General features: G+C 38.1%; 1 protein-coding gene across 6 annotated transcripts in view; it reads left to right on the top strand.

Annotated features, from left to right (window-relative positions):
* FNBP1L (formin binding protein 1 like) overlaps positions 1-26,345 on the top strand; it is a 98,175-nt gene that overhangs the window by 38,760 nt on the left and 33,070 nt on the right. For 4 of the 6 annotated variants that reach the window (XM_032155333.2, XM_032155330.2, XM_032155332.2 and 1 more), the window contains exon 2: positions 11,435-11,550. In XM_032155333.2, the coding sequence (XP_032011224.1) occupies positions 11,435-11,550 (116 nt within the window). Of the gene's footprint in view, positions 1-11,434; positions 11,551-26,345 lie in introns of those variants that run through there. The other 2 variants (XM_058439567.1, XM_058439568.1) reach the window with 2 other exon arrangements.

Below are 26,345 nucleotides of genomic sequence, written 5' to 3'. Positions count from 1 at the left end.
AGTATATCCAAGCAGTCTGCCATCCAAATACTAACCAGGCCTGACCCTGCTTAGCTTCCAAGATCAGACAAGATCAGATGTGTTCAGGATTGGTGGGTCTGTGGACCTTGAGCTAGTTTTTAATCAACATAGAAACTCCACTGATCTATTTAAAAACTTGCATTGGGTCATGCCAGGTTTATTGGAGGTTATACCCTCCAATGTATTTCCAACTCAGGGTTAAAGCCAAGGTCTTTATGGTGGAAGATAGGGCATATAAACTGGCATTCTGGCGCTCACACACTCCAATATCTACTACTCTCCCCTCTTGCTCGCTCAGCTGTGGCTTGCTTATTCAGCTTTTTGCTCTTCCTGGAATATATCAAACATATGTAGGCCCAGGGTTTTAACCGTTTTAACAACTGAACTTGTAACTGCACTAGTTCTCCAGGTAAGCAGAAGTATTAGGGGTGTGAACAGTTTATCCAAAGTAATAATCAGGAATGCCTAATAAAAACATGCAGGTATTGTGGTAAAAAATAGAGTTAGTGAACAAGGAGTTGCCTTCTATTTCTCTTTTAGCGAAGTAGGAGGCAAGGTTATTAGCTAAGAGTGAGACGGTTAGGAGATGGTGTAAATTTAAAGTAAAAGAATAAGGTATGAGATAGTTGGCTAGGATAATGAAGTAGTGAATGGATTTGAGCTAAGTAGTATTAAAGTCCCCTAGGTAATAGACATGAATTTCAAAGTATAACTAGCCAACCTGGTTCTTTCTTTTCTTTTTTCCAACTTTCTTCAGCAGCATGAGGAAGGGTTAGTAAAAATCTAACCATAAATCAGGGTTGAAATTTGGCAAAGCTAGAGAGGGTCAAGGACAGTGAGTATATTTGGAAGGAGTGATTATAATGATGGCTTAGGGAATCCAAGCTGTATAAAGATGGAAATGACGACAGGAGGAGGTGAAGGATAATAATAATGATGCGTTGGGATCAATGGGTTGTGGTCTCTGTGGGGCCAAAAAATTGTTGGACTTGGGGTATTTCAGGGAGTGACTTAACAGGGCTAGCTGTCTGAGAAAGACATTCTTGAAATTTATTGCAGGGAAGTGGAGTGGGAGAAACAAGATTGACATTCTTCTACTTCATAAGGCAGTTATTGCTAATGACAATGGAGATGACCATGGGAATGACTTATTAAGGTGGAGTGGAAGTGAAAAATCACAGGAAGTAAAAAAAAAAAAAAAAAAAAAAAAAATTGCCGTAGGGTATTGGAAAGATCATTTGGGTAGATTTTGAAGTCACTAAGAGCTTAATTTAAATTTAAGAAAAAATTTAAATGAAAAGACTTGGAGGAGTTTCCCAAATATGCAAGTTTTCCCTTGTCTTTAAAAAAACAACACCATGAGAAACCAAAAATAACTAAATTGATTTTTCTAAAATTCTACAATATTTCTCAATTTTCTTTGAGGATAGACATGGTTGATCCTGAATGGAAGTTGGTTTTTTAGCTCTATGAGACTGAAACAAAAAGTTTCTGCAGTCCATAAGAGTTAAAGAGGGAGAAAAGTCAGTTGTGTTAGATCTTTAAAAACATTTTTGGTGGTAGTTTGGTATTCAGAAGTGCTGGAGGAACTTTGGCAGAAAGTCAGAGCCATAGAGCAAGTCCAAACTAGGACAGCAAAGTCATTATTCTGCTTTTTAGTGAAGAAAGTATTTTTAAAATGATGATGACCCTTGGTTTTTTACCAAAAAATACTTTATTGGGACTTCATTTGGATGCAAGGCTGTACCAAAGCAATTAGGAAAACAACGATTGAATATTAAATAGTGACTTCTAAAGTGATACGTAAAATAGTTCTTTTAAATTACATTGAAGACATACAGATAAAAGCAAGAAGATTGAGTAAACATATTTATTGCCTCACATTACTATACGGTAGAACCTTGGAGCAACATATAATTCGAGTTATACTACGTAATGTGGACATTTATGTTGGTGCTGATGCCAGCTTTAATTTAGAATATTTTCCTTGTGTTTCCAGGTAAATACAGAAAATAACTTTAAATATTTTACAAAATTAAAAAAGAATGTCCAAAGGAAACAGAAAATAAGAGCTTTCTTGAGTTTACATATAAGATGATAAGATTTAAATTAGAGCTCACCACTGATACAGAGATTCATTTCACACAAGCTATGGTAAGAATGAATGTGTTGGAAAAGGAAGTGAGAGGATATTTAAGACAAGGAAATGAGGAAGTTGGACTCTGAGTAAGTCCAACTAGCTGAAATTACTAACTAGTAATTTATTCCAGGTTCTATCTAGAATAAATCCATAGGAATAAGAACAATGCTAAATAAAGGTAGAGAGAATAGGGAAGTGATGCCTCTTTGATGACTTAATATTCTTTTTTATTTCTAATTTACAGGTGATTTCAGAATACTGCTCACTTTCACTTCTTTAATTTGTCATGATCTTTTCCCTTGACCTTTTCCATAGTCCCAAAGTATTTGCTGATGTGGAGCGGGAGGATGTATGATCTCAGGCTTTGAAACTAAAGAAGTTGGAAGATGTTACTTTTGATAATCTAAGACTTCATGACTTTGATTCTTACATTTTATTATTTACTGATTTATTTTTAAGAGATTGGGTCTTATACTGTCACCCAGGCTGGAGTGCAGTGTGCGATCATGGCTCACTGCAGCCTCAACCTCCCAGGCTCAAGCAATCCTCCCACCTCAGCCTCCGGAGTAGCTGGGATTACAGGCATGGGCCATGATGCCTGGCTAATTTTTTTAAATTATTTTTTGTAGAGACGGTCTTGCTGTGTTACCCAGGCTGGTCTTGAACTCCTGGACTCAAGCAGTCCTCCCACCTTGGCCTCCCAAGTGTTAGGATTACAGGCGTGAGCCACCATGCCTGGCTGAGTTTTAAAACTTTCTACTTTATATTGTGGTGATTAAAACCATTCCTTGCTTTCCAGCCTTCTTCCGTCATGTTTCTGGAATTATTTGATCAGTAATAGTGTGACCACTAAAGGAAGGCTGAATGACTTTTTTTTTTCCCACCCCAAAGAGACAGGGTCTTGCTCTGTCACCCAGGCTGGAGCATTGTGGCACAATCACAGCTCTCTGTAACCTTGAACTGACAGGCTCAAGCTGTCCTCCCATTTCAGCCTCCCCAGTAGCTAGGACTACAGGCATGTGCCACCATGACCTAGTGTAAAAAAAATTTTCGTTTGTTATCCTCCCACCTGTGCCTCCTAAAGTTCTGGAATGATAGGCATGAGCTACAGCCAGGTCACAGTTGTTACAAAGAAGAGAATTTGTTTCACTTGTAGCTAAACTTGTATTATATTTTACCTTTATGGTGCCTTTTAAAGCTGATTGCTATTTTTTGAAGTTGGCTTTTATTTATTTTAAAAGTATAGTACAACCTTAATCAAATATACTTAACACAATTATAGGCTTCTGTTATGTTTTCTACTTGTACAATTCTATTTTGAGTTTTAAATCAACATTAACAAACATTGTATCCATATATCCAGTTTTTGTCAGTTATAAAATAAATTTAAAACTTTAAAAAATGGTATCTAAATAATTTTTATAATTTGTATCTTAACCATCAGTAACTGAAAAATGAAATCTGATTAACTTTCTCAATATTCTGATTAGCTGAGCTTTTACACATTTGTTGTGGTGACCAATTCTCAAAATACCTTTTGGAGAGTGCTACTAATACATAGATACAGTCTAAGGTTCTATCCAGTGGAATCACAGCATGCATGATTTTGAGTATTGGAGAAAATAAGAATGACATTTAGTTTTTAAAAACAGTCTGATACAGGTCTTAGATATCTATTTTTTAGATGAAGTAATTTTTCTTTGAGAATCCTGAAGGAGCTTGAAAAGTGATAAATAGAAAATGAATTCTTTATGGGAACCAGTGGTGGAAGAGATAACAACAAGAAGAGAAAAGCCAGTGAAACCATATTAGTAGGGCAGGAAGGACTTGATAAAAACTAGATAAAGGATAATGCATTATTTAAATGCATGAGTCTTCAAAGAAGAGCACACAAGATGATCCACTGACATAAGGGGAAAAGAGCTTAGAACTTCTGTTTATATGTTATCTAAAAAATAAGAAATGGGATACTTTACTAGTATTTAAAATGTGAGTTGATACTGGTGTCTTGTCTTGGACTTAAAAAGTATCCTATAAAGAAACCATGGATTGGGCTGGGTGTGGTGGCTCACGCCTATAGTCCTGGTGCTTTGGGAGGCCCAAGTGGGAGAATTGCTTGAGGCTGGGAGTTCGAGACCAGATTGAGCAACAAAGCAAGACCCCATCTTTATAAAGTATTTTTGAAAATTAGCTTAAGCTCAGGAGTTCCACGCTGCAGTGAGCTATGATGATGCCACTACATTCCTGGGTGAAAGAGCCAGACCCCATCTCTTAAAAACCTAAAAAATAAAATATAAAAAAGAAACCATGGATTAAATATAATATTTTAATGTGAATATAGGCAAACAATAAGAAATGGCCAGGCTGATGTTTCTTAATGTGTTTGAGAATAAACGTAAACAATGTTTATTAACAAAGAAAGATATAATGTCTATATAATCATATGGACTAGAGGTGACCTTCCCCCTCTAAGAAATTATTGAGAAGGTTATTTGAAATGGCACTTTGGGAGGCCAAGGCAGGAGGATCACTTGAACTCGGGTTTGAGACTAGCCTGGGCAACATGGCAAAACCCTGTCTCTACTAAAAATAGAAAAATTAGCTGGGCTTGGTGATATGCGCCTATAGTCCCAGCTACTTGAGAAGCTGAGCTGGAAGGATCATTTAAGCTCAGAAGGTCGAGTCTGCAGTGAGCCATGGGCGTGTCTGTAGTCCTAGTTACTTGGGAGGCTGAGGCTGAAGGATGGCTTAAGCCCAGGATTTCGACGCTGCAGTGAGCTATGATGGTGAATGCATAGGTGAACCACAGGAAATTTATTTTTGGTGGAGGGGTAAAGATTTTTTTACTGTGTAAAATACACAATGTAAAATTTACCATCTTAACCATTTTTAAATGTACAGTTTAGTGGCATTAAATGCATTGATACTGTTGTACAACCATCACCACCATAAATCTCCAGAATGATCTTCATCTTGCAACTCTACACTCATTAAATAACTCCCCATTCCTTCCTACCCCTATTCCCTGTCAACTACCATTCTACTTCCTTCTCTCTGATTTTGACTGTTCCAAGTACCTCGTGTAGGTGGAATCATACAGTATTTGTCCTTTTCTGTCTTATTTTACTTAGCATGATGTCTTCAATATTTATCCATGTTTTGTAGCATGTGCCAGAATTTCCTTCCTTTTTAAGGCTGAATAATATTAATTGTATTTATATACCACATTTTCTTTACTCACTTATTTATTGATGGACAAGTGGGTTGCTTCCATAATGCTGCTATGATATGAATATGGGTTACTGGAAAGTCTCTTGAAATTTTGAACTTAGTGGTGAAAGACAATACACTCTTAGAAATATTCTTGCTAAAAGGAAAAATTGTTCCTTCTGACACCAAACACGTGAGTTTTTCCATTGCACAACCAGTTCTTCAACTCTCTGGACACTAACTAGATGTCTTACAGTTCAATTTTGTCACTATCTGTCTGGAGTTGGTGCAGATCCTACAGTTGAAGGGTTCAGTTCCATAATAGCACCTGGACTTCAAGCATCAATTGCAGGTCCTGGACTTCTGGTACTTGACTGACTTGGCTACAAATCAGGGGTTCCTGTGACCCCCTCCTCTGGTTTGATAATTTGCTGTAATGGCTTACAGAACTCAGAGAAACACTTTATTTACTATTACTGGTTTATTACAAAGGATATTATAAAGGACACAGATGAACAGCTAGATGAAGAGGTACCTAGGGTAAGCTTTGGAAAGACCCAGGGTGCGTGATCTTCTGTTCTTGTGGAGTTGAGATGCACTGCAAGTGGATGTGTTCACCTACCCGGAAGGTTTCCAAACCCATGGTTTAGGATTTTTGTGGAGGCTCCATTACATAGGTATGATTGATTAAATCATTAATTATTGTTGATTGAATTCAATCTCCATCCCTTCTCCCTTCCCAGGAGGCTTGGGGGTGGGGAGAACTGAAAGTTTCAACCCTCAAATCACATGGTTGATTCCTCTCCAACCAGCCCTTGTCCTTCAAAGTCACCGCATTAGCATAAATTTAGGTATGATTGAAAGGGGGTTATTATGAATAACAAAAGATGCTCCTCTTACCCCTATGACTCAGGGAATAAGGGTTTTAGAAGCTCTGTGTCAGGAATCAGGGGTGGAGACCAAATGTATATATTTCTTATTATGTAGCTGTATTAGTTCACACACTGCTAATAAAGACATCCAAGACTGGATAATTTATAAAGGAAAGAGGCTTAATTGACTCACAGTAGTTCCACATGGCTGGGGAGGCCTCACAATCATGGCGGAAGATGAATGAGGAGCAAAGTCACATCTTACATGGGAGCAGGCAAGAGAGCATTGGCATTTGCAGGGGAACTCCCCTTAACCATCAGATCTCATGAGACTTATTCACTGTCATGAGAACAGCAAGGGAAAAACCTGTCCCCATGATTCAGTTACCTCCTGTGAAGTCCATCCCATGACATGTGGGGATTATTACAATTTGAGGTGAGATTTGGGTGGTGACACAGCCAAACGGTATCAATCGGTAGCACTAACTCTTACTTTTTGTGGTGAAAATAGTGATATTATATGTGTAAAATATGGCAACAAAATAAATTATCTCAGCAAATACTCTTAGGCCACATGGAAAAATAGAAATATTTTTTAGGAAAGATTTCACGTGGAAAGTTTGTTGTACAGTTTCATTAAAGTACAGATGTTTCCAACATTTCTCGTTATAATGTCTAGATTGTTTCAGTAATGAATAATGTTTCAATAAAGTAGTTACATTTAAAACTGCCTTTTGTGACCCACTAAAGGAAAGGTGTGTTGAAAAAGATTTATTCTTAACAGTAAATGTGTTAACCACTGGTAAAGTAGTGTGTTGGCTGGAATTTTAAAAAGGAAATTGGAATAAGGTTGGAATTTATTCACTTCATTTGTAAGTATGCAAAGAAAACTAAAGCAGGAAGTCCACAGAATATTAAGTTATATTTTTATTATGGTTAGTTTTATAAAAATAATGCCTTTAAGACTATTTACAGTGTTTCCAAATGAAACAGGGAGAGACAATTGAAAAATCTTTGTTTAATACAGGTTGGCTATTTATCTTCTGGCTGTTTCAAATTTGTTGACGTTTTTCCTTAACTAGTATGCTTACCTACCAGGTATTTTTGAGAAAATTTAATCTGTCCCTTCAAGATAAAGAGAAGTTTTAATGGTGACTGAATATCTGCTTTTCCAAAGAAATTTGAGCTATATAGAAAGCATTTTGATGGTGAATACTTGGAAATGTATTCATTATATAATTTTGTTGCTGAAAATGATCTATGTCACCTACAAATATTATTTTGTCTGTACACTTAAAGTTCTTAGAGACAGAAATCTTTTTTTTTTTTTTTTTTTTTGTTAGATGGAGTCTTGCTCTGTCACCCAGGCTGGAGTGCAGTGGCGCAGTCTCGGCTCACTGCAAGCTCCGCCTCCCGGGGTTCACGCCATTCTCCTGCCTCAGCCTCTCTGAGTAGCTGGGACTACAGGCGCCCGCCACCACGCCCGGCTAATTTTTTTTTTTTTTTTGTATTTTTAGTAGAGACAGGATTTCACCGTGGTCTCGATCTCCTGACCTCATGATCCGCCCGCCTCGGCCTCCCAAAGTGCTGGGATTACAAGCGTGAGCCACCGTGCCCGGCCCAGAAATCTTTTACTTGTTGTAAAGTCAGTGTTTTAGAGACAGGTCATCAACAGGATATATACACATATAGAGAAAAATTTCTTTTAAGAAATTGACTCATGTGATTGTGGAAGCTTGGGATCTGCAGGATAGGCCCAGGGAACGGTTGTAGTTTCAGACCAAAGTCAGTATTCTGGCAGAATTCTTTCTTGCTGGGGGAAGGTCAGTCTGTTCAATGAAAGCCTTCAACTGATTAGATGAGGCCCACCCACCCATTTTGGAGCATAATCTGCTTTACTTAGAACGCACCTATTTAAATATTAATTTTTTCCTTCCCTCTTACCCTCTCCCCCTCCTCACCTCCCCCTTCCTCCTCCTCTTTTTCCTCCCTTTGGACAGGATCCTTCCTGTGGACAGGATCTCACTGTCACCCAGGCTGGAGTGCAGCGACACAGTCACAGCTCACTGTAACTTGAATTCCTGGACTCAAGGGATCCTCCCACCTCTGCCTTTCACCTGGCTAATTTTATTTATTTATTTATTATTAATATTTATTTTTGAGATAGGATCTTGTTCTCTTACCCTAGCTGAAGTGCAGTGATCAGGGCTCACTGCAGTCACGACCTTCTGGGCTCAAACAATTCTTCCACTTCAGTCTCCCAGGTAGCTGGAACTACAAGCATGTGCTAACATGCCTGGCTAATTTTTAAATTTTTTTTGTTAGAGATTGGGTCTTAACATGTTGCTAAGGCTGGTCTTGAACTCCTGAGTTCAAGAGATTCTCTTGCCTCAGCCTCCCAATGTGCTAGGATTACAGATGTGAGCCACCTGGCCTTTTTTATGTTTTGTAGAGACAGGGTCTTTCTGTGTTGCCCAGGCTGATCTCAAACTCCTGGCCTTGAATGAGTCTCCCATCTGGGCCTTCCCAAGTGCTGGGATTATAGGCATGAGCCACTGTACCTGGCCTAAATGTTAATTTCATCTAAAAAACACCTTCACAGAAATATCCAGAATAATGTTTGACCAAGTAAATATTTGGGCACAGTGGCACAGCCCAGATGACACATAAAATTAATCATCACGATTAGTTTCAGTGGGGTTTGAACTTTTTTTTCTTTTTTGAGACGGAGTCTCGCTCTGTCGCCCAGGCTGGAGTGCAGTGGCACGATTTCGGCTCACTGCAAGCTCCGCCTACTGGGTTCATGCCATTCTCCTGCCTCAGCCTCCCAAGTAGCTGGGACTACAGGCGTCCGCCACCATGCCCGGCTAATTTTTTTTGTATTTTTAGTAGAGACGGGGTTTCACCGTGTTAGCCAGGATGGTCTCTATCTCCTGAACTCGTGATCCGCCCACCTCGGCCTCCCAAAGTGCTGAGATTACAGGTGTGAGCCAGTGTGCCTGGCCTGAACTTATTTTTTAAAAATAAAAAGTTGTAATATTTTCTGATTTAGTTTAGTTTACAAAAATAACAAATTGGCATCAAAGAAATGTATTGGCCAAATTTTAACATAAACCTTTGCATATTGGCAGGTGGGTTGAAAAACGAATTAGAAAGTATAGCAACAGTAAATTTTTTGCATTGAGAACTTTATATCTTTATGAAGTGTCTTTTGTTTACCTAGCTATGGCAACAACTAGAAACTAGATATCATAGTTTAGAACGGATACCTTCAGATTACCATTAAGTGTTGAACTAGGAGTTTATAAATAATAAAGCATATTTGATTGTTGCCCTCACTAAAAATATTCTTAATAATATATACGTATTTTTTGAGAGAGTCTCACTCTATTGCCCAGACTGGAGTGCAGTGGCGTGATCTTGGCTCACTGCAACCACCGACTTCTGGGTTCAAGCAATTCTCCTGCCTCAGCCGCTTGAGTAGCTGGGACCACAGGCGCGTGCCACCACGCCTGGCCAATTTTTGTGTTTTTGATGGAGACAGGGTTTCACCATGTTGACCAGGCTGGTCTCGAACTCCTGACCTCAAGTGATCCGCCCACCTCGGCCTCCCAAAGTGCCGGGATTACAAGTGTGAGCCACTGCACCCGGTCGTAATATTTTAAAAGTCATTGCTCAAAGCCTTTTGTTTGTCAAATATGTTAAAAAAAAAACAAAACTTTAAAAATAATGTTCATTTCATTTTCATCTCTTTTTAAAATTTCTGTTGTGGATTTCATAACTACATAATTCAATAGTATATCATTTAATATATAAATAACTACATATAATTGTTTTCGTTCAGGTTTTTTACTGATGGGGTTTGGAATTTAAAATTTGGAGACTTAATCTAGAGGATAAAGAAGTATAATATAAAATTTGGTGAAGAAGATTGTGGGAAGAGAAGCCTTTGAAGCAATTTAGAAAAATAAAGGAAGATTGTTTCAGCTTTGAAGTGTTTTTTTTTTTTTTGGAATTGTTTTTCACTGAGTGTGTTTCAGTTTCAGATTGATGAAAATTCTAATTTACAATAGTTAATATTATGCAGATTGAGTTTACTGAGCAGTGCATTTTCTTGCTGTATTCAAATATATTTTGAAAACCAGATGATAATCAGAAAGTTTCTTGGAAGAATAGAATTAGAGTGGCAACTTGCTTTTAGGAGTAGAATTTTTTTTGATGGTTTAAGGTAGAGAAAGAGATAAAAGGGCAAAAGAGATAATTTGTTTGTAAATAACGTGACTAAACCACAAGTGATTTTAAAACAAGCTGTAAATATGGAAAGGGATGATACTCGAATATTTTCTCGGCATTGCAGACTTGATATAAGAGAAGGAGACAGCACCAAGTTATTAGTTCATTTGGAGCTTGTTCTTAAAGCAAGGGAAATGATGGTTTCTCTGGCAGGAGGTGGCATCTTTGAGGACTGAAAGAGCCTTGTAGGACAGTGGTACTCTGTTATATGTCATTATCATGTTTCCTGCATTGCAGAACATGTTTAATAACATCACCACAATCCTATTAGGTGGGTGATGGGACTTCCATTTTAAGATGGGAAAACATTCAAGGAGCCTTGTTAGCTTGCCCCGTTTCAAACATCTCGGAAATGGCAGATTCCAGAATTTGAACTCAGGTATATTTGATTTTGTCCAGCTAAGTAATTCTTCACTGAGTACTTGCTATGGTGCCAAGCATGGTGCTTAGGCTGTGGGAGTTCAGAGTTGAATAATGCATGATTCTGGCCCTCAATATAGTATAGCAAATGAATAAGATAGTAATTTTAGGGAGTCTTGGGGACCTGGAGAAAGTCTGAGAGTTTAGGACCATTTTCTGGCAGACATAATGCCTGCACAGAATCTCAAAGGCCAGGGTAGGGGGGATTTGGGAAGAGTTGACTGCAAAAAGCTGATCGGGGAGGGTGTTGCAATTGGGAAAGCCATGTTTGTAAAGACATTCAGGCATAAAGTAGCATGATTTATGCTTAGGGACCTATTTCTAGGTCTTAAAGGATGAAGTGGGGGAACTAGTAGAAGAGCCTGGGTTTTTCTTCTTATACCTCATTGCTTCTCTGTACAAATATCAGAAGCTGTTAAAAATATATGTGGATAAAATTTTAGACTTTTAAAAATGCATTTTTATCTTCCTTTTCTAGGATCAGTTCGACAGCTTAGATAAGCATACACAATGGGGAATTGACTTCTTGGAAAGATATGCCAAATTTGTTAAAGAGAGGATAGAAATTGAACAGAACTATGCGAAACAATTGAGGTAAGTTAATTTTTTTTTCAGTTTTTAGAAATGAAATTACATGTTTAAACAGTTGAATATTAGAGGAATGTGATATTCCAGAGGTTAAATTCTATGTTTTTCATCAGAATTAGATTGAATTAGGTAACTGGTTTGTTTTAATGATTAATTAAGTCATTGGCTAGTACAGTACCACAAGGAATATTGACTAGCTGGATCACAAATAGCTTTCATTCCAGAAAGACACTTAAAAATCTGAAAACTGGGGAGCAAAATGCCAGGAAAAAGAAATATCTGCGTGTTATTCTGTGTTTTATACTTTTATTCCTCTCTAACTTTTTGCTTTAGTCATCTTTTCAAAGTATTGAATATTTCTTCAGAGTTTCTCTTTTCTTCAGAGTTTGTAAGACTTGGAAATTGAGTGTGTGCTGAGCTGAGTTTCCTTCTGTTGGTATTCAGTTACATATTATGTATGAATGTGATTTTAGAATATGTTTTGGAAGATAAAAGTTTTAAAGAGAAAATTTTAGTCTTAAAACTGATGGACTTTGTTGACAAGTAGTTGCTGGAACTTATTCAGTAAAAATGGTGCTTAAAGTCTGAGGACTAGACACCAGTATAAAGTTTTAGCTGTAGGGTTTAGGATAAAAAACGTGTCCTGAAGTGACCAAAAAATCAACCTAAACAGGCATACATGATTACAAAGTCCAGGCATATTTTGATTCAGGGGTCAAATAATCTTCAGGCCCCATTTCTTGGCTGTGCTCCCTCTTGTTCTTTTTATTCTCAGGTTCCATTCATACCATCCTCTGTGATCCTTTAGCTCTAGGTTTTACATCTTCATACCCCCATATCCTGGAGAAGAATGATGGTCTTCTCTATTGTACCTTTGGGTAGAAAGGAAGGGAGGGAAAGAGGGAGTGGGGGAATGGAAGAAGGGGAAGAGGGATGGAGGTAAGGGAAAATGCAAGCCTGCACCAAGCTTCTTTTCTCCAGAAATACTAGCAGAGGGTCTCCTTTAGTCATATTGACTTTGGTTAGGTTATGTGTTTATCCTAAACAATTTACTAACACTGACTTACAGCTAATGATGGGGGGAAGATAGTTACTCAAAATTAATTTAAACTAGTGGTCCCGGAAGGAAGGGGGAGTTACTTGAGTGCCTCATATATCCACTGTAATAGTGCATGTAACCAACTGACTGGATGTAGGGATGGAATAGACTAGAGTAATAAAAAGCCTGCTTATAATATTTTTATAATGATATATACACTATTATGATATTTACTGAATAATGGCATTATGCTAATTTCCTAATCCATTTTCCTCCTGTTTGTTTAAGCAAGGTATTTTCCACATGAGAGTATAAACAGGGAGCCTATTAATATATGAATAATCACAGTGATGATGTTTCATCTGTCCAAAAGTTAATGATCTGGGAAACTTACCTCTCTAGAATCTAGAAGAGCATGAAATGGCCTCTGAGAGATTAAAATAGCAGCTACCAGATGTATTCTTGTGTGGCAAATAAAAATTTTATTTAAATTTTAATTTGATCTCAATTTTAGTACATTAAATTCTCAGATTTCTATTGGAAAATTCTCAGTTTTTCCAATAGAAATGAGAAAAATTGCTATAGGTAATACAGTGATGGCAGTGTGAAGGGACAAACAATAAAGAAAAAGGTTTAAAAATTACAAAAATAGATGAAATTTAATGCAGGAGTGCCCTAGCTCATTTTGTGTTGCCATAACAGAATGCCTAAGTCTGGGTAATTTATAAAGAAAAGAGGTTTATTTAACTAATGGTTGTACAGGCTGGTAAGTTCAAAGGCATGCCCCCGGCTTCTGGCATAGGGTTTTGATGGGTCAAAGGGGAAGCGTGGGTGTATGAAGAGAGAAAGAAAACCTGAAGGGTATACCGACTTTTTAAAAACCCACTCTCAAAAAGCGATCCAGTCTTATTAGAGTGAGAACGCAACTCATTACCAAAAATGACACCAAACCACTATCCACGAGGAGGGATCCCTCATGACCCAGATACCTCCCATTAGGCCCTATCTCCCAACATCACCACTTTGGGAATAAAATTTCAACATTAGTTTTGGTTGGGGTCAAACAAACCATATCCAAACCATAGTGAGAAGTGAATCTACTTCTAGGGCCCCAAGAGAATCACTGTATTATACAGAGTGAAAAAGTAAATACTGGTAGGAATGATCCTGAACCTTCAAGAAAAGAATCAGATTATTTTAAAGAAGGCAGAGAATATAACAGGGTTTCTCAAAATGTTTAAAAAGTCTAATCTGTCCTTTAATCTAGCATTTTCATTTCTAAACTTTCCTGCAGAAAAATACAAGTAAGCAAAGGTGTTTGCACAAAACTCTTCATTGCAGGAAAAATAAAAGTTTCTAGTTGTGAAAGTGCCTGTCAGTAGAAGAATGATGAAAAAGACTGTGGTAGATAAAGTTTTTAAAAAATCAGGTGTACCAGCATTTTAAAATTTAAAAGCCTTATTCATCAGGTTGAATGATGAATATACAGTAAGAACTGAATGTACAGTAACATCATTTTATTGCTTACTTGTGTTTGTATATACAGGTATGTTTAAAATTTGTATGTATTCTGAAGAGGTCTAGAAGAATACACCCAGATTATGTTACAATGATTACCCTTGTGGAACGAGAGTAGGGAATAAGGGAAGGAACTTTTTATTTTATACACTTTTGAATTGTAGTCTTTTCAATGATTGTGTATTACTTTTGTAATTTAAAACACTTGTTAAGAGGATATGCTTCAAAAGAGATTCCTATCACAAATTATAAAATAAAAATTGATAATTTATAAGATTAAAAAAAACTTCAGTAATCTGGAATATTTAACTGTCCAGGACAACTTAGACCTCAAAGCTTTTGAGATGGCCAGGGTTTTGCTAGTGTAACAGGACTCATCTAATCAAATGGCAGACTTGTTTGCCTTCTCTCTGTTCTGAGTCTGATAATAACCATTACAATTTTCACTTACTTGCAAAAAAGGGATTTGAGCTCCAGTTCATTGAAGCAAGGGTGGCTAGAACCCACAACTTCATGATATGAAAAGTAGAATTTTGTATTGAGAAAGTGGGTTTTATTATGTACTGATGCTTTACAAAGGTGATTTGAAGGAATGAAGCACACTTAAGGAATTTGGCACATTTCCATTCTAAGGATAATTCTCAATAGCAGTGATTCTCAACAATGGCAGAGTTATTGGAGTGTTGAAGTATGAGGAGTAACGAAGAGTTGAGAGAAGGCATGTTTAATTTGAAATGATCTACATTGAGATTTGCTGCTTTGAATGACTACTTAGTAAATGATTGGATTATCAGCTGCTGTTTATAGTATGTCTTTTATCCAAAGGGAAGAGGTTTGCCTTATTTGTTTCCTCCTCCTTAATGGGAAAAATTCTTTTGGTTAACTCCCCTTATTTTTGCTAGTGCAGAGGATAATTTCTTTCATAGTGAGGCAGCACTTTTTTTTCATCCTAAATAATATTATATTAGTCCATTCTCACCCTGCTAATAAAGACATACCTGAGACTGGGTAATTTATAAGGGAAAGAGGTTTAATTGACTCACAGTTCAGCATGGCTGGGGAGGCCTAAGTAAACTTATAATCATGGTGGAAGGAGAAGAATAAGTGCCTAGCGAAGGGGGAATCCCACTATAAAACCATCAGATCTCGTGAGAACTAACTCACTGTTTTGAGAACAGGATGGGGGAACCGCTCCTGTGATTCAGTTATCTCCACCTGGTCCCTCCCATGACACATGGGGATTATGGGAACTGTAATTTAAGATGAGATTTGGGTAAGGACACAGCCAAATCATACCAACTATATTCATGATGTTAAGCAATTACATTTTAAATATATTACAAGATTAAAATTTCCTAATCTTTTTTAATTCCAGATTGTTTTCTTCTTTTCTCCGTTTACTCTTCTGTTCTTGTGTTTTGATGGTGTTGGTTTAACTTTATTCTGGTGTTTGATATTGATTGATTTTTGGTTTTGGTTTGAGGATGGGAATAAATAGAAAATAAAGCATCTAATTACATTTGGAGACATAGTTATATACAATTGAATCATGTCCATTTTGATTGATGGAAAATGGTTACTTCAGATCGCTTGGTAGAGTGTTTTTTGTTTGCAAAGATATGTAACTGAAATCAATCATTCTTTTAATAAACTTACTGTATTTGTATAACAGATTAAGATTTCTAAGTAAAAAAAGCCATATCTATGTGATAAGTATGTATCATTTTAGTTTTTTCTAGTAAAAGTAATTGTATTAAGTTCTATCATAGAGATAGTGCTATATGAAATTATATTCCCCAGCCTCCACCCCAGAGCATACATAAATTTTTGGTTCAGATGTGGCAGTATGGTATAGTGGAAGAGAATTAGGCTGGAAGACAGGAAGCGCACAAACTACTCTTATTTTGGCCAAAGCAAACATCTCTGAATTCCTTTTGATCAGAGATTATATTATGTGCATTTCTGTACCCCATACCAAGCCTACCTGGTACCTCTGGAACTGGGTGATTAAATTTAAGTTGAATGAATAATTAAATAATCTGTGTTTCAGTTTAGTTTAGAAATTAGGATCTCTGACCACATGCTGAACCTTTGACTACATAGCAGCTTTCTATTAATACTGGAGTTTGGTGTCATGTACATCATTGTGATGTGGTCGTTAAGTTGGTGTTATGTACATCATTGTGTCTGCTAACAGTCCTAAATATTTCGGGTAGGCTTAGATACAGAGCAATCCAAATATAGCTAGTCTGTAAGAAGTGCCTTTCACCTCCCGCCATGAGTCCGAAGCCGCCTCAGCCATGTGGAACTATAATTCCAATTAAACCTCTTTTTCCTCCCTGTCAGCAGCATGAAAACGAACTAATACATAGTCTCTATCTCATTTTACTTTTCTCATACCTCTTTATCAGAATTTGGTTTCTATGTCACTCTTTGTCCGGCTGAAAGATTTTACATTCTCACCAGCAATACACAAAGCTTCCAGCTAGTCCACATCCTTGTTGTTTTGCAAGTAGCCAGCCTAATTGGTGTGAGTTGTTATCGCCCTGTGGTTCTGACTTACATTTCCCTGCCCATTTGTGTATCTTTGGGGAAATGTCTATTCAAGTCAATTTTTAAAATTGAGTTACTTGTTTTTTTGTTGTAGAGTTTTAGGAATTCTTTATATATTCTAGATATTAACCCCTTGCCAGATACATGATTTGCACATTCTTTCTCCCATTCTATAGGTTGCCTTTTCATTCTCTTGATTGTGTCCTTCTATGCATTGAAGTTTTAAATTTTGATGTAGTCAGTTTATCTATTTTTTTTTTTTTGCCTGCTTTTGGTGTCATATCCAAGAAATCATTGCAAAATCCAGCATCACAAAGATTTTCTCCTTTGTTTTCTTTTCAGTTTCATAGTTTTAGGTCTTTGATGCATCTTGAGTTAATATTTGTATGTGTTATAAGGGTCCAGCTTCTTTTTTTTCTTTTCTTTTTTTTTTTTTTTTTTGGAGACAGAGTCTCACTCTTGTCGCCCAGCCAGGAGTGCAGTGGCGCGATCTCGGCTCACTGCAACCTCCGTCTCCTGGGTTCAAGCTGTTTGAAATATTTGTTCCTCAGAGTCGTAAAGAAATAGCACTTGGACATAAATTTATTTAGTAAGGCCATTTTTACTTCCTGCAGAAAGGGTACACTTGTGCCACGAGAGTACACCGAACAAAGGAGACAGGGTCATTTATAACCTGAGGCATCCACCCTACTGCTGTGTCTAGTTTCCATTGGCTGGAACGGCACCTCACCCCGATTGGCTAGCAACTTAGAACTTTTTTAAAAGAGGCCAAGGTAGAGGGGAACAAAGGAGGGAGGAAGTAACTTGTGGAATGTTGAGAAAGGTAAAAACACTTTTAAATAAGGAAGAGGAACAGGCTATGACCTAATGCTTGCTTGGACCAGTATAAGCATGCTAGGGCAAATATTTAGGCTAAATTGTGGGAGCTAAGAGCATAAAGTACATTGATTTCCTTGTTATGGCTAGCAGATATTTAAGAATGTTAGCACAGGTCTTTAAATAAATTTTGCTTCTAAGAGAAGCTACTATTTATTCCTAATTAGATGGGGAGGAAAATCTTTGAAGAGGAACCTCTACTTTACTTTTTACAAAATGATTCTCCTGCCTCAGCCTCCTGCGTAGCTGGCACTACAGGCACCTGCCACCACACCCAGCTAATTTTTGTATTTTTAGTAGAGATGGGGTTTCACCATATTGACCAGGCTGGTCTCGAACTCCTGACCTTGTGATCCACCTGTCTTGGCCTCTCAAAGTGCTGGGATTATAGGTGTGAGCCACCGCGCCTGGCCCATCTTCATTTTTTTTTGCAATGGATGCCTTTTATGTTTAATTTTTTACTATAAGAGAGAAGATTCTTGGCCGAAAGTGATGGAACTCCAGCTTGAGCTAATTTAAGTATAATGAGAAATTTATTTACAATATAAATTTATTGATTTATTGATTTTAATTTTTTTATTGAGTTCAAGAATTGGAATAGTCCTACTGCTAGAAGGCTTGGTCTACAGCTAGGTCACAGAAAAAAATAAGGACAGTATCTGAAACACAGCCAAAGCCCTTTGTCTTTTCTTCTTCTTCTTCTTCTTTTGGTGGGTTGGTGGCTTTATTCTTTTAGTAGTGCAGACTGGCTTTCTCCACGTGGCAGGAAATACAGTCATCAACAGTGCCACTTTTATGTCTTAGAGATTCAGCTCCCATACTGGCCTCAAAGCTGTGTCAGATCCAAAGTCTTACAACTTTCAGAAAGGGATCTCGTTGGCCCAGCTGTTTTGTTTTCTGTCGTTGGGTCACTTAACTGAGCCCACAAATTGGGCCATATGTGTTAATCTGGCAGCTCTTAAGTAAGTTAAGAAAAGGGGTGGGGTACTAGTCAGTGAGTCTCAGGTGTCTAATATTACCCTTTGCTGGAAGAAATGGTATGATTTATATTCCATTTTATAAATAAATAGGATATTGATCACCTCTTAAACAGTAATTAGAACTCAGCCTCTCAAATATTGAAAGGTTGAAAATGTATAGAGGTGATAAGCAGTCTCTTAAGATTTTTGAGATAGTTTACATTCTGGCACTTAGCTGTAAAATGTTTTAATAGAAGTGAATTAATGTTTTGAGAAAGTATTTGAATATTTTGTAATTTTTACTGAAACTCAAAAGTAAATATAAATATGACAAAACTAGAATGGATAAAAAGATTAGAATCAACAACTTATATATTAAAAAGGATGATATATTTAATGTCACATATATAACTAATATGTATAGACTGCTATAATCTTTGGAGATGCCCACTAAATTTAGAAGCCTTCTCTGACAACTGAAAGAACAACATTAATTTCTTTTGTATCCAGAGTGCATGAAGCCAAAGTACGTAGAAAAACATGGAACACACACACAGACACACACACACACACACACACACACACACACACACACACACTCTCTCTCTCTCTCTCTCTCTCCATCCCTCCCTCCCCCACCCCTCCAAACAATGTATCAGCATATCTATGGAATCTATTATAATTTCTGTAGTATGTACTGTGTGTATAAAACTTTGTTTCAGTTAACTCCTGATTTATGACAACATACTAAAAACATGTCTTATACATAAACTGCTATCATAATTTTTTTTTTTTTTTTTTTTTTTGAGACGGAGTCTCGCTCTGTCGCCCAGGTTGGAGTGCAGTGGCGCAATCTCAGCTCACTGCAAGCTCCACCTCCCAGGTTCATGCCATTCTCCTGCCTCAGCCTCTCCGAGTAGCTGGGACTACAGGCGCCCGACACCACGCCCGGCTAATTTTTTTTGTATTTTTAGTAGAGACGGGGTTTCACCGTGGTCTCGATCTCCTGACCTCGTGATCCGCCCACCTCAGCCTCCCAAAGTGCTGGGATTACAAGCGTGAGCCACCGCACCCGGCCTGCTATCATAATTGGTGGAAAACCTGGATTTAGAGAGGGGTGAACAGGAAAAGAGCCTAGGGGAAGTAACGTTAAGGGCAGATTTCTTAAACTAGATGAATTGTCTAAAATATTTTTAGTTTAGGAACAACCTGAATGCTTTGCACTTACATATTAAAATTTATTTGAGCTAATAAGCATATTGTGTTAAAACTGCAAAGCAGGGATTTGCGGGACTTACTTAACCATTCATGCCTTTGTATGACTTTTTGTTGACTTTAGACTGTTTTTTCAGAAGGCCCAAATGAGATCAGCTGCTTCGGAAGAATAAATTCTTATTGTATATTTTTATTATTAGTTCTATTTATTTATTTATGAGACGGAGTTTTGCTCTTTCTCCCAGGCTGCAGTGAAGTGACGCGATCTTGGCTCAGTGCAACCTCCGCTGCCCAGGTTCAAGCGATTCTCCTGCCTCAGCCCCCCTAGTAGCTGGGATTATAGGTGTGCACCACCACATCTGGCTAATTTTTGTATTTTTAGTAGAGATGGAGTTTTGCCATGTTGGCCCGGCTGGTCTTGAACTCCTGACCTCAGGTGATCCACCCGCCTCGGCCTCCCAAAGTGCTAGGATTACAGGTGTGAGCCACCACGCCTGGCCTAGTTTCATTTTTTTTAATTATGAAAGCATTATATGATCATTATAACATTTAAATTCAAGTCCCTTCCCAGTTCCTCTCCTGAGAAGTGAGTACTATTAATAATTTGGTGTGTTAGCTGGGGCGGTGGCTTTAAGATTATGTCCTATCAATTTAACAACTTCAGCAGAAAGAGCGCATGCCTTCCTAAGAATTACAACAGAAATTACAGGATTGACTTTCATTGGCCTAGATTAATGGACCTGGATCAAATAAATACTCCTGGACCTTAATATGTGGTCACTGTGACCACAGGTTCATAGGCATGACAGTGGAGGAGCTGTATTTTAGGATATTAGGCTATACTAGAATAATAAATTCCAAATCCCAGGGACTAAACATAACTAAACATTTATTAACACTCTTAATCATGCAAAGTCTGCTGCAAGTTCAGACAGCCCATCTGGTAACTCAAGGATCCATACTGTTCTTACCTTCATCTCATCATTCAACCTCCACAGTTGCTTCAGCAGAGAGTGAGGGAGCCCAGAGGGTTGTACATAAGCTCTAAATGCTTCAGCCTGTACTTACACAGAGCTCATAGCCCAGTGCAGAATTGGCCACGTGGTTCTACCAAACTGTTAGGGGGCTGGAAAGTGTGTGAAATAACATGGCTTTTTGATGAGCAGAAATGCGTTTCCACAAGCTGTTACAAAAGAAGGGTAGTGATACAGGTAGGTAAAACGTGTCCCCTACAGACTGGGACCCTAAACAATGTTTAAAATGTTGATATATAAAAATGTAGTCAATCTTTGAAACTACTCACTCTATGAAATGCTTTTTGCTTAAATTTGACTTGTTTAATGCAGTTCATTAGTTTGTGCTTCAAAACCACTGAACTTAAAAGTAATTTCTAGAACACAACCCCATTTATAGGTTGGAGACTGTGCCTGTCATAACCACACCGTTAAATCACCTGGTAATTGCTAAATTCCATGGATATTTTAGGTACCTATTTTAGGTACCTGTTTTATTATCTTTGATGATAATAGACTGTTTCTGTCTTAGAACAACTTCTTCTTCACCCCCTTCTTCCTCCTCCTCTTTTCCTCTTCTTCTTCCTCTTCCTCTTTTTTTTTTTTTTTTTGAGACAGAGTCTCGCTCTGTCGCCCAGGCTGGAGTGCAGTGGCGCGATCTCGGCTCACTGCAAGCTCCGCCTCCCAGGTTCACGCCATTCTCCTGCCTCCCGAGTAGCTGAGACTACAGGAGTGTGCCACCATGCCTGGCTAATTTTTTTGTATTTTTGGTAGAGAACAGGTTTTCAGCATGTTGGTCAGGCTGGTCTCAAACTTCTGACCTCAAATGATCTGTCTGCCTTGGCCTCCCAAAATGTCTTAAGTGTCTTTTTTTTCTTTTTTTTTTAAGAGACACAGTCTCACTCTCTTTCCCAGGCTGGAGTGCAGTGGCAACGATCATAGCTCACTGCATCCTCGAACTCCTGGCCCCAAGGGATCCTCCCATTTTGGCCTCCCAAAGCACTGAGATTGCAGGCGTGAGACACCTCACCTGGCTTGTCTGAGAACGTCTTTTAAAAAAATCCCTTCTCTTGGGTTTTCTGTTACCCATATGTCTACTCAACTTGGTTATCTCAGCTTTGTTGTTGTAATGCAAAAGCAGCCATAGACAACGCATGCATGAATGAGTGTCGTGCATTCCAATAAAATTTTGTTTTAAAAATAGGTAGTGGGACATAGTTTATTTACCGGTAATCTTCCTAGCTTAGTTCATCCTTATTGTTCTTCTGAAGCAACTCTTCTTCCTTCCCTGTTAAATTTGTGTTTGTAGATGGTTTTTAGCTACCTTTCATTTCATACTTCTTTAGTAGCCTCATTCACATTCATTATTTTAACCATCTCTGATGTTGGCATCAGATTTGAGGAAGGTTTTGGCTTTGTCACTTACTGGCTGTTTGACTGTGGGCAAGTCACTTAATGTGTCTGAGTCCTGTAAAGTCAGGCTAATATCTGCTTGCAGTTGTTGTAAGCATAAGATTATGTATAAAGAGTTGAGCATTAAGATTGGCAAGTAATACATGGATGACAAATGATAACTCTTTGTTTCTGTTATTGTCTTTACACGTTTACCCTCATATCTGCATCGTGATCCCAGAAGTTTCTTTAGAGTTCTAGTTTTTACTATATATCTCTACTGGGCATTTTTATTTAACTCTTCTATAGTGTCAGTTAAGAAGCATTCAGCTATCCCAGCACTTTGGGAGGCCGAGGCGGGCGGATCACGAGGTCAGGAGATCGAGACCACGGTGAAACCCCGTCTCTACTAAAAATACAAAAAATTAGCCGGGCGTGGTGGCAGGCGCCTGTAGTCCCAGCTACTCGGAGAGGCTGAGGCAGGAGAATGGCGTGAACCCGGGAGGCGGAGCTTGCAGTGAGCCGAGATTGCGCCACTGCACTCCAGCCTGGGTGACAGAGCAAGACTCCGTCTCAAAAAAAAAAAAAAAAAAGAAGCATTCAGCGTCACGTAATAGAGTCATCTTATACAACAAATTTGGAAGCGGCATTCTAGAGCTCAGTGATGATGTCAGGGCATTTTCGTACATCTCTTCGTCTTTCCCCTCATGGTTTCAAGATACTGCAGTAGCTTCCAGCAGCCTGTCCTCCCACATCTGTATACAAAACAATTTTATAAAGTAGTCACAAGACAGGGCTTCTCTTTGTGTATTTTTTCCTTTTTATTATAAAAATTATTGTTTTTAAAAAAGTTAATTAGGAAATAGAATCTGTAGGGATTGAACATGTTAAGGTGGGAGAAAGTGTAGGATGATTGTCAAATTTTTGGCTTAAATGTCTAAATTCTAGATGGATGGTAGTGCCACTAATGTAAGAAAAGAGGTATGTAAAAGAAGATTAAAAAGTAGATAAATTTCATTTTAGACTTGTTGAATAGAGGTACCTGTGGCAGATGGACTGCTTGTGCACCTGCCACTCCTCCTCCTGTAGAAGCTTTATTGAGGTATAATTCATATGCCATAAGATTCAGTTTCTAAAGTATACACTTGAGTGGTTTTTTAGTGTATTTACAGAGTTGTGCAACCATAACCACAATTGAATTTTAGAATATTTTTGTCATCCCAAAAAGAAAACCCTGTACCCATTAGCAGTCCTTTCCTCCTCCTCCATGTGCTAGCAACCATTATCTATTTTCTGTCTCTGAATTTGCCTATTCTAGTGAATTATTCTGTTCATCATGTTTTCCCCTTCTTCTTTTTGAGTTCTTTTGTAGAAAGGACTGTAGGTTATGCCCAATTACTAGTTTGCTAACCATGACTCGTCCCTTTCTTTCTGTCAGTCTAGTATCTGAAATAATTAATTTATAGCAGATAGTAGCTTTGCTGATATTTGGGTGAATTAGTAGATCATTCATAACAGTGAGTTTTGTTAGTGTTTGAGTAACCAGGATTAATAACCACTGGTCAAGAGTATTTATTCAGAGTTCCTTCATATGACTTTAGAAGGGTCTCTGCTTCGTTCCCCTCTTACTTTTCAACCTTACTACTTGCAATTCTCTAGCTCATGTTTGATGTTCCAGCAACATTGAACCCACCTACAGTTCTTAAATGCTCTGTTTTACCCCACTTCTTTGTCTTTGCTCATTAGATCTTCTCTAATGAGCAGAATCCTCCCCCCCAGGGGTTTTCGGTTGCCCAATTCCTGTTTATCTCTTTAGGCTCAGTCAGCAAATCAGAAATTTTAGCTTTCTACCCCTGGGGAACCCTCTTTACAGAGCCCTCTATTGTTCTTACCGTATTATGTTATGTAAGAGTGTCTATATATTTGATTTCTCTAGACCAGTGATCTCTGAACTTTTTATTGCTCACCTGTAAAAAATGTTTGAGCATATGACTGCGCAGTTTGTAAATTATGTACATGTATTAGTGTAGTGACATATTAAATATCAGCAAAGCTTTGAAGGCCAAGAAGGATGACTCACACCTGTAATCCCAGTACTTTGGGAGGCCAAGGCAGGCGGATCACTTGAGGCCAGGAGTTTGAGACCAGCTTGGGCAACGTAGTGAAACCCTGTCTCTTTAAAAAGTATATATAAATATTATTACTCAGGCATGATGGTGTGTGCCTGTAGTCCTAGCTACTTGGTAGGCTGAGGCAGGAGGATCACTTAAGCCCAGGAGTTTGAGGCTACAGTGAGCTATGGTTGCACCCTAGAGTGGGTGAAGTGCTAATGCTTTCATCTTGTCTGTAACTTTATAATCAGTGACAACTATGGGTTTCTTGATGGTAGGAACTCAATACATGTTGATCTAAACTCTTTTCTCAGTGTCTTGCCTGTTCTTTATCCACCCCTCATTGGGTGTTAGGTCTTCCTTTTCTTTGTGTATCTTTATCATAGCACTTACCATGCTGTATATTACAATTATTGGTATATACTTATCCCCTTTCAATAGATTATAAGTCTCCTGCTCATGGGTCCTCTTTTATTTATGATGCTCCTAGTAGTCTGCATGGTGCTTAGCACATAATAGACAATTTATAGAATGAATAAATTGATTCAAGTGGAATTAATTGATACTAATCTGAGAATAATTAAGACAGTGATTCTTTTATAGTATTGAAAGATAGTAGGGCCACTTACTTTAAAACTGCTTATAGTTTTAAGCAGTGCATCTCAAATTGTTTGTGATGATGGACCAGTTTTAGTTTCCAATCCATTGCGTACTGATGCTTTTGTAAACAATAAAAATTAAATACTAGAAACGTGACACGAAAGAGACATAGAAAATATAGGCCCTAATTTTTAATTATTAGATTCAAAAGAAATACAATTATTCCCAACTTCTGTACTTATCTCATTGTAGATTATTACCAAAGAGTCTATGGACCCTTGCTGGACCCAGGTTGACCATACTTTGAGACTCAGGGTATAAAGCACTTTATATCATTTAATTCTCCTAACTGTATGGGGTAGGTACTGTTTGCACCATTTATAGGAAATGAGGGGACAGAGAAGTTAGGCAAATTGTCCAAGGTTACATAGGTACTACATAAAACAGCTGGATGGTGGCTCATCCCAGCACTTTGGGAGGCTGAGGCAGGTGGATCACCTGAGGTCAGGAGTGGAGACCAGCCTGGCCAATGTGGTGAAACCCTGTCTCCACTAAAAATACAAAAATTAGCTGGGTGTGGTGGCATGCACCTGTAATCCGAGCTATTCAGGAGGCTGAGGCTGGAGAATCTCCTGAACCCAGGAGGCGGAGGTTTCAGTGAGCTGAGATCGCACCACTGCACTCCAGCCTGGGCGACACAGTGAGACTCCATCTCAGTAAACAAACCAGCCAACCAACCAACCAACCAACCAACCAACCAACCAACCAGGATTCAAACAAAGGTAGTCCAATCTGGCTCCAAAGTCCGTATGCTAGTCTCTTTCTGATTTTGAAAAGATGAAATAAGGTAGCATTCTACTCTAAGAATGTTAAGAGCAGACATGGATGAAGGCAAAAAACAGTTACAAGTCAGAATGTAATTCATTTGCCTAGAAAAGAGAAGGGTAAGGAGTCACATAATGATTTGCATATAAAAGTAGAGTTATGGAGATGGTGACAAGCTGTTCTTTTATCCCTTGAGTCAGCATTTGCTTACGTTTTACCTTAGTATTAAAGTCCCCCATTTGTGAAAAAAAAAAGAAGTGATAGTATTTCTTTGAAATGTTTCTTTTTGCTCTCACTCAGTTTCACATACTGAGTGTAATTGTTCCTGAGGGGGATTGGTTCCCAGACCCATGAATACCAAAATCCAAAGATGCTCAGTCCCTTATATAAAACAGCATAACATTTGCCTATAACCTATCCACATCCTCCTCATACTTTAAATCATCTCTAGATAACCTAGAATGCCTAATACAGTGTAAATGCTATGTAAATATTTGTTAGGCTCCATTGGTTTTTTAATTTGTATTACTTTTTATAGCTGTATTGTTATTTACTTATTTGAATATTTTTGACCCGTCGTTGAATCTGTGGTTGTGGAACCCTGGAATACAGAGGGTCAACTGTACTTTGTTTCTTCTATTCTTCCTCTTAACTCTTTTCTTATTTGATAGTAACATCAACCAAATTGCTGTGATTACAT

This window comes from Hylobates moloch, unplaced genomic scaffold (genome assembly GCF_009828535.3).
Source record: "Hylobates moloch isolate HMO894 unplaced genomic scaffold, HMol_V3 SCAFFOLD_5, whole genome shotgun sequence".
Lineage (NCBI taxonomy): Eukaryota > Metazoa > Chordata > Mammalia > Primates > Hylobatidae > Hylobates > Hylobates moloch.
The sequence above is the reverse complement of the archived record's forward strand: the minus strand, read 5'-3'. Positions and strand labels throughout refer to the sequence as shown.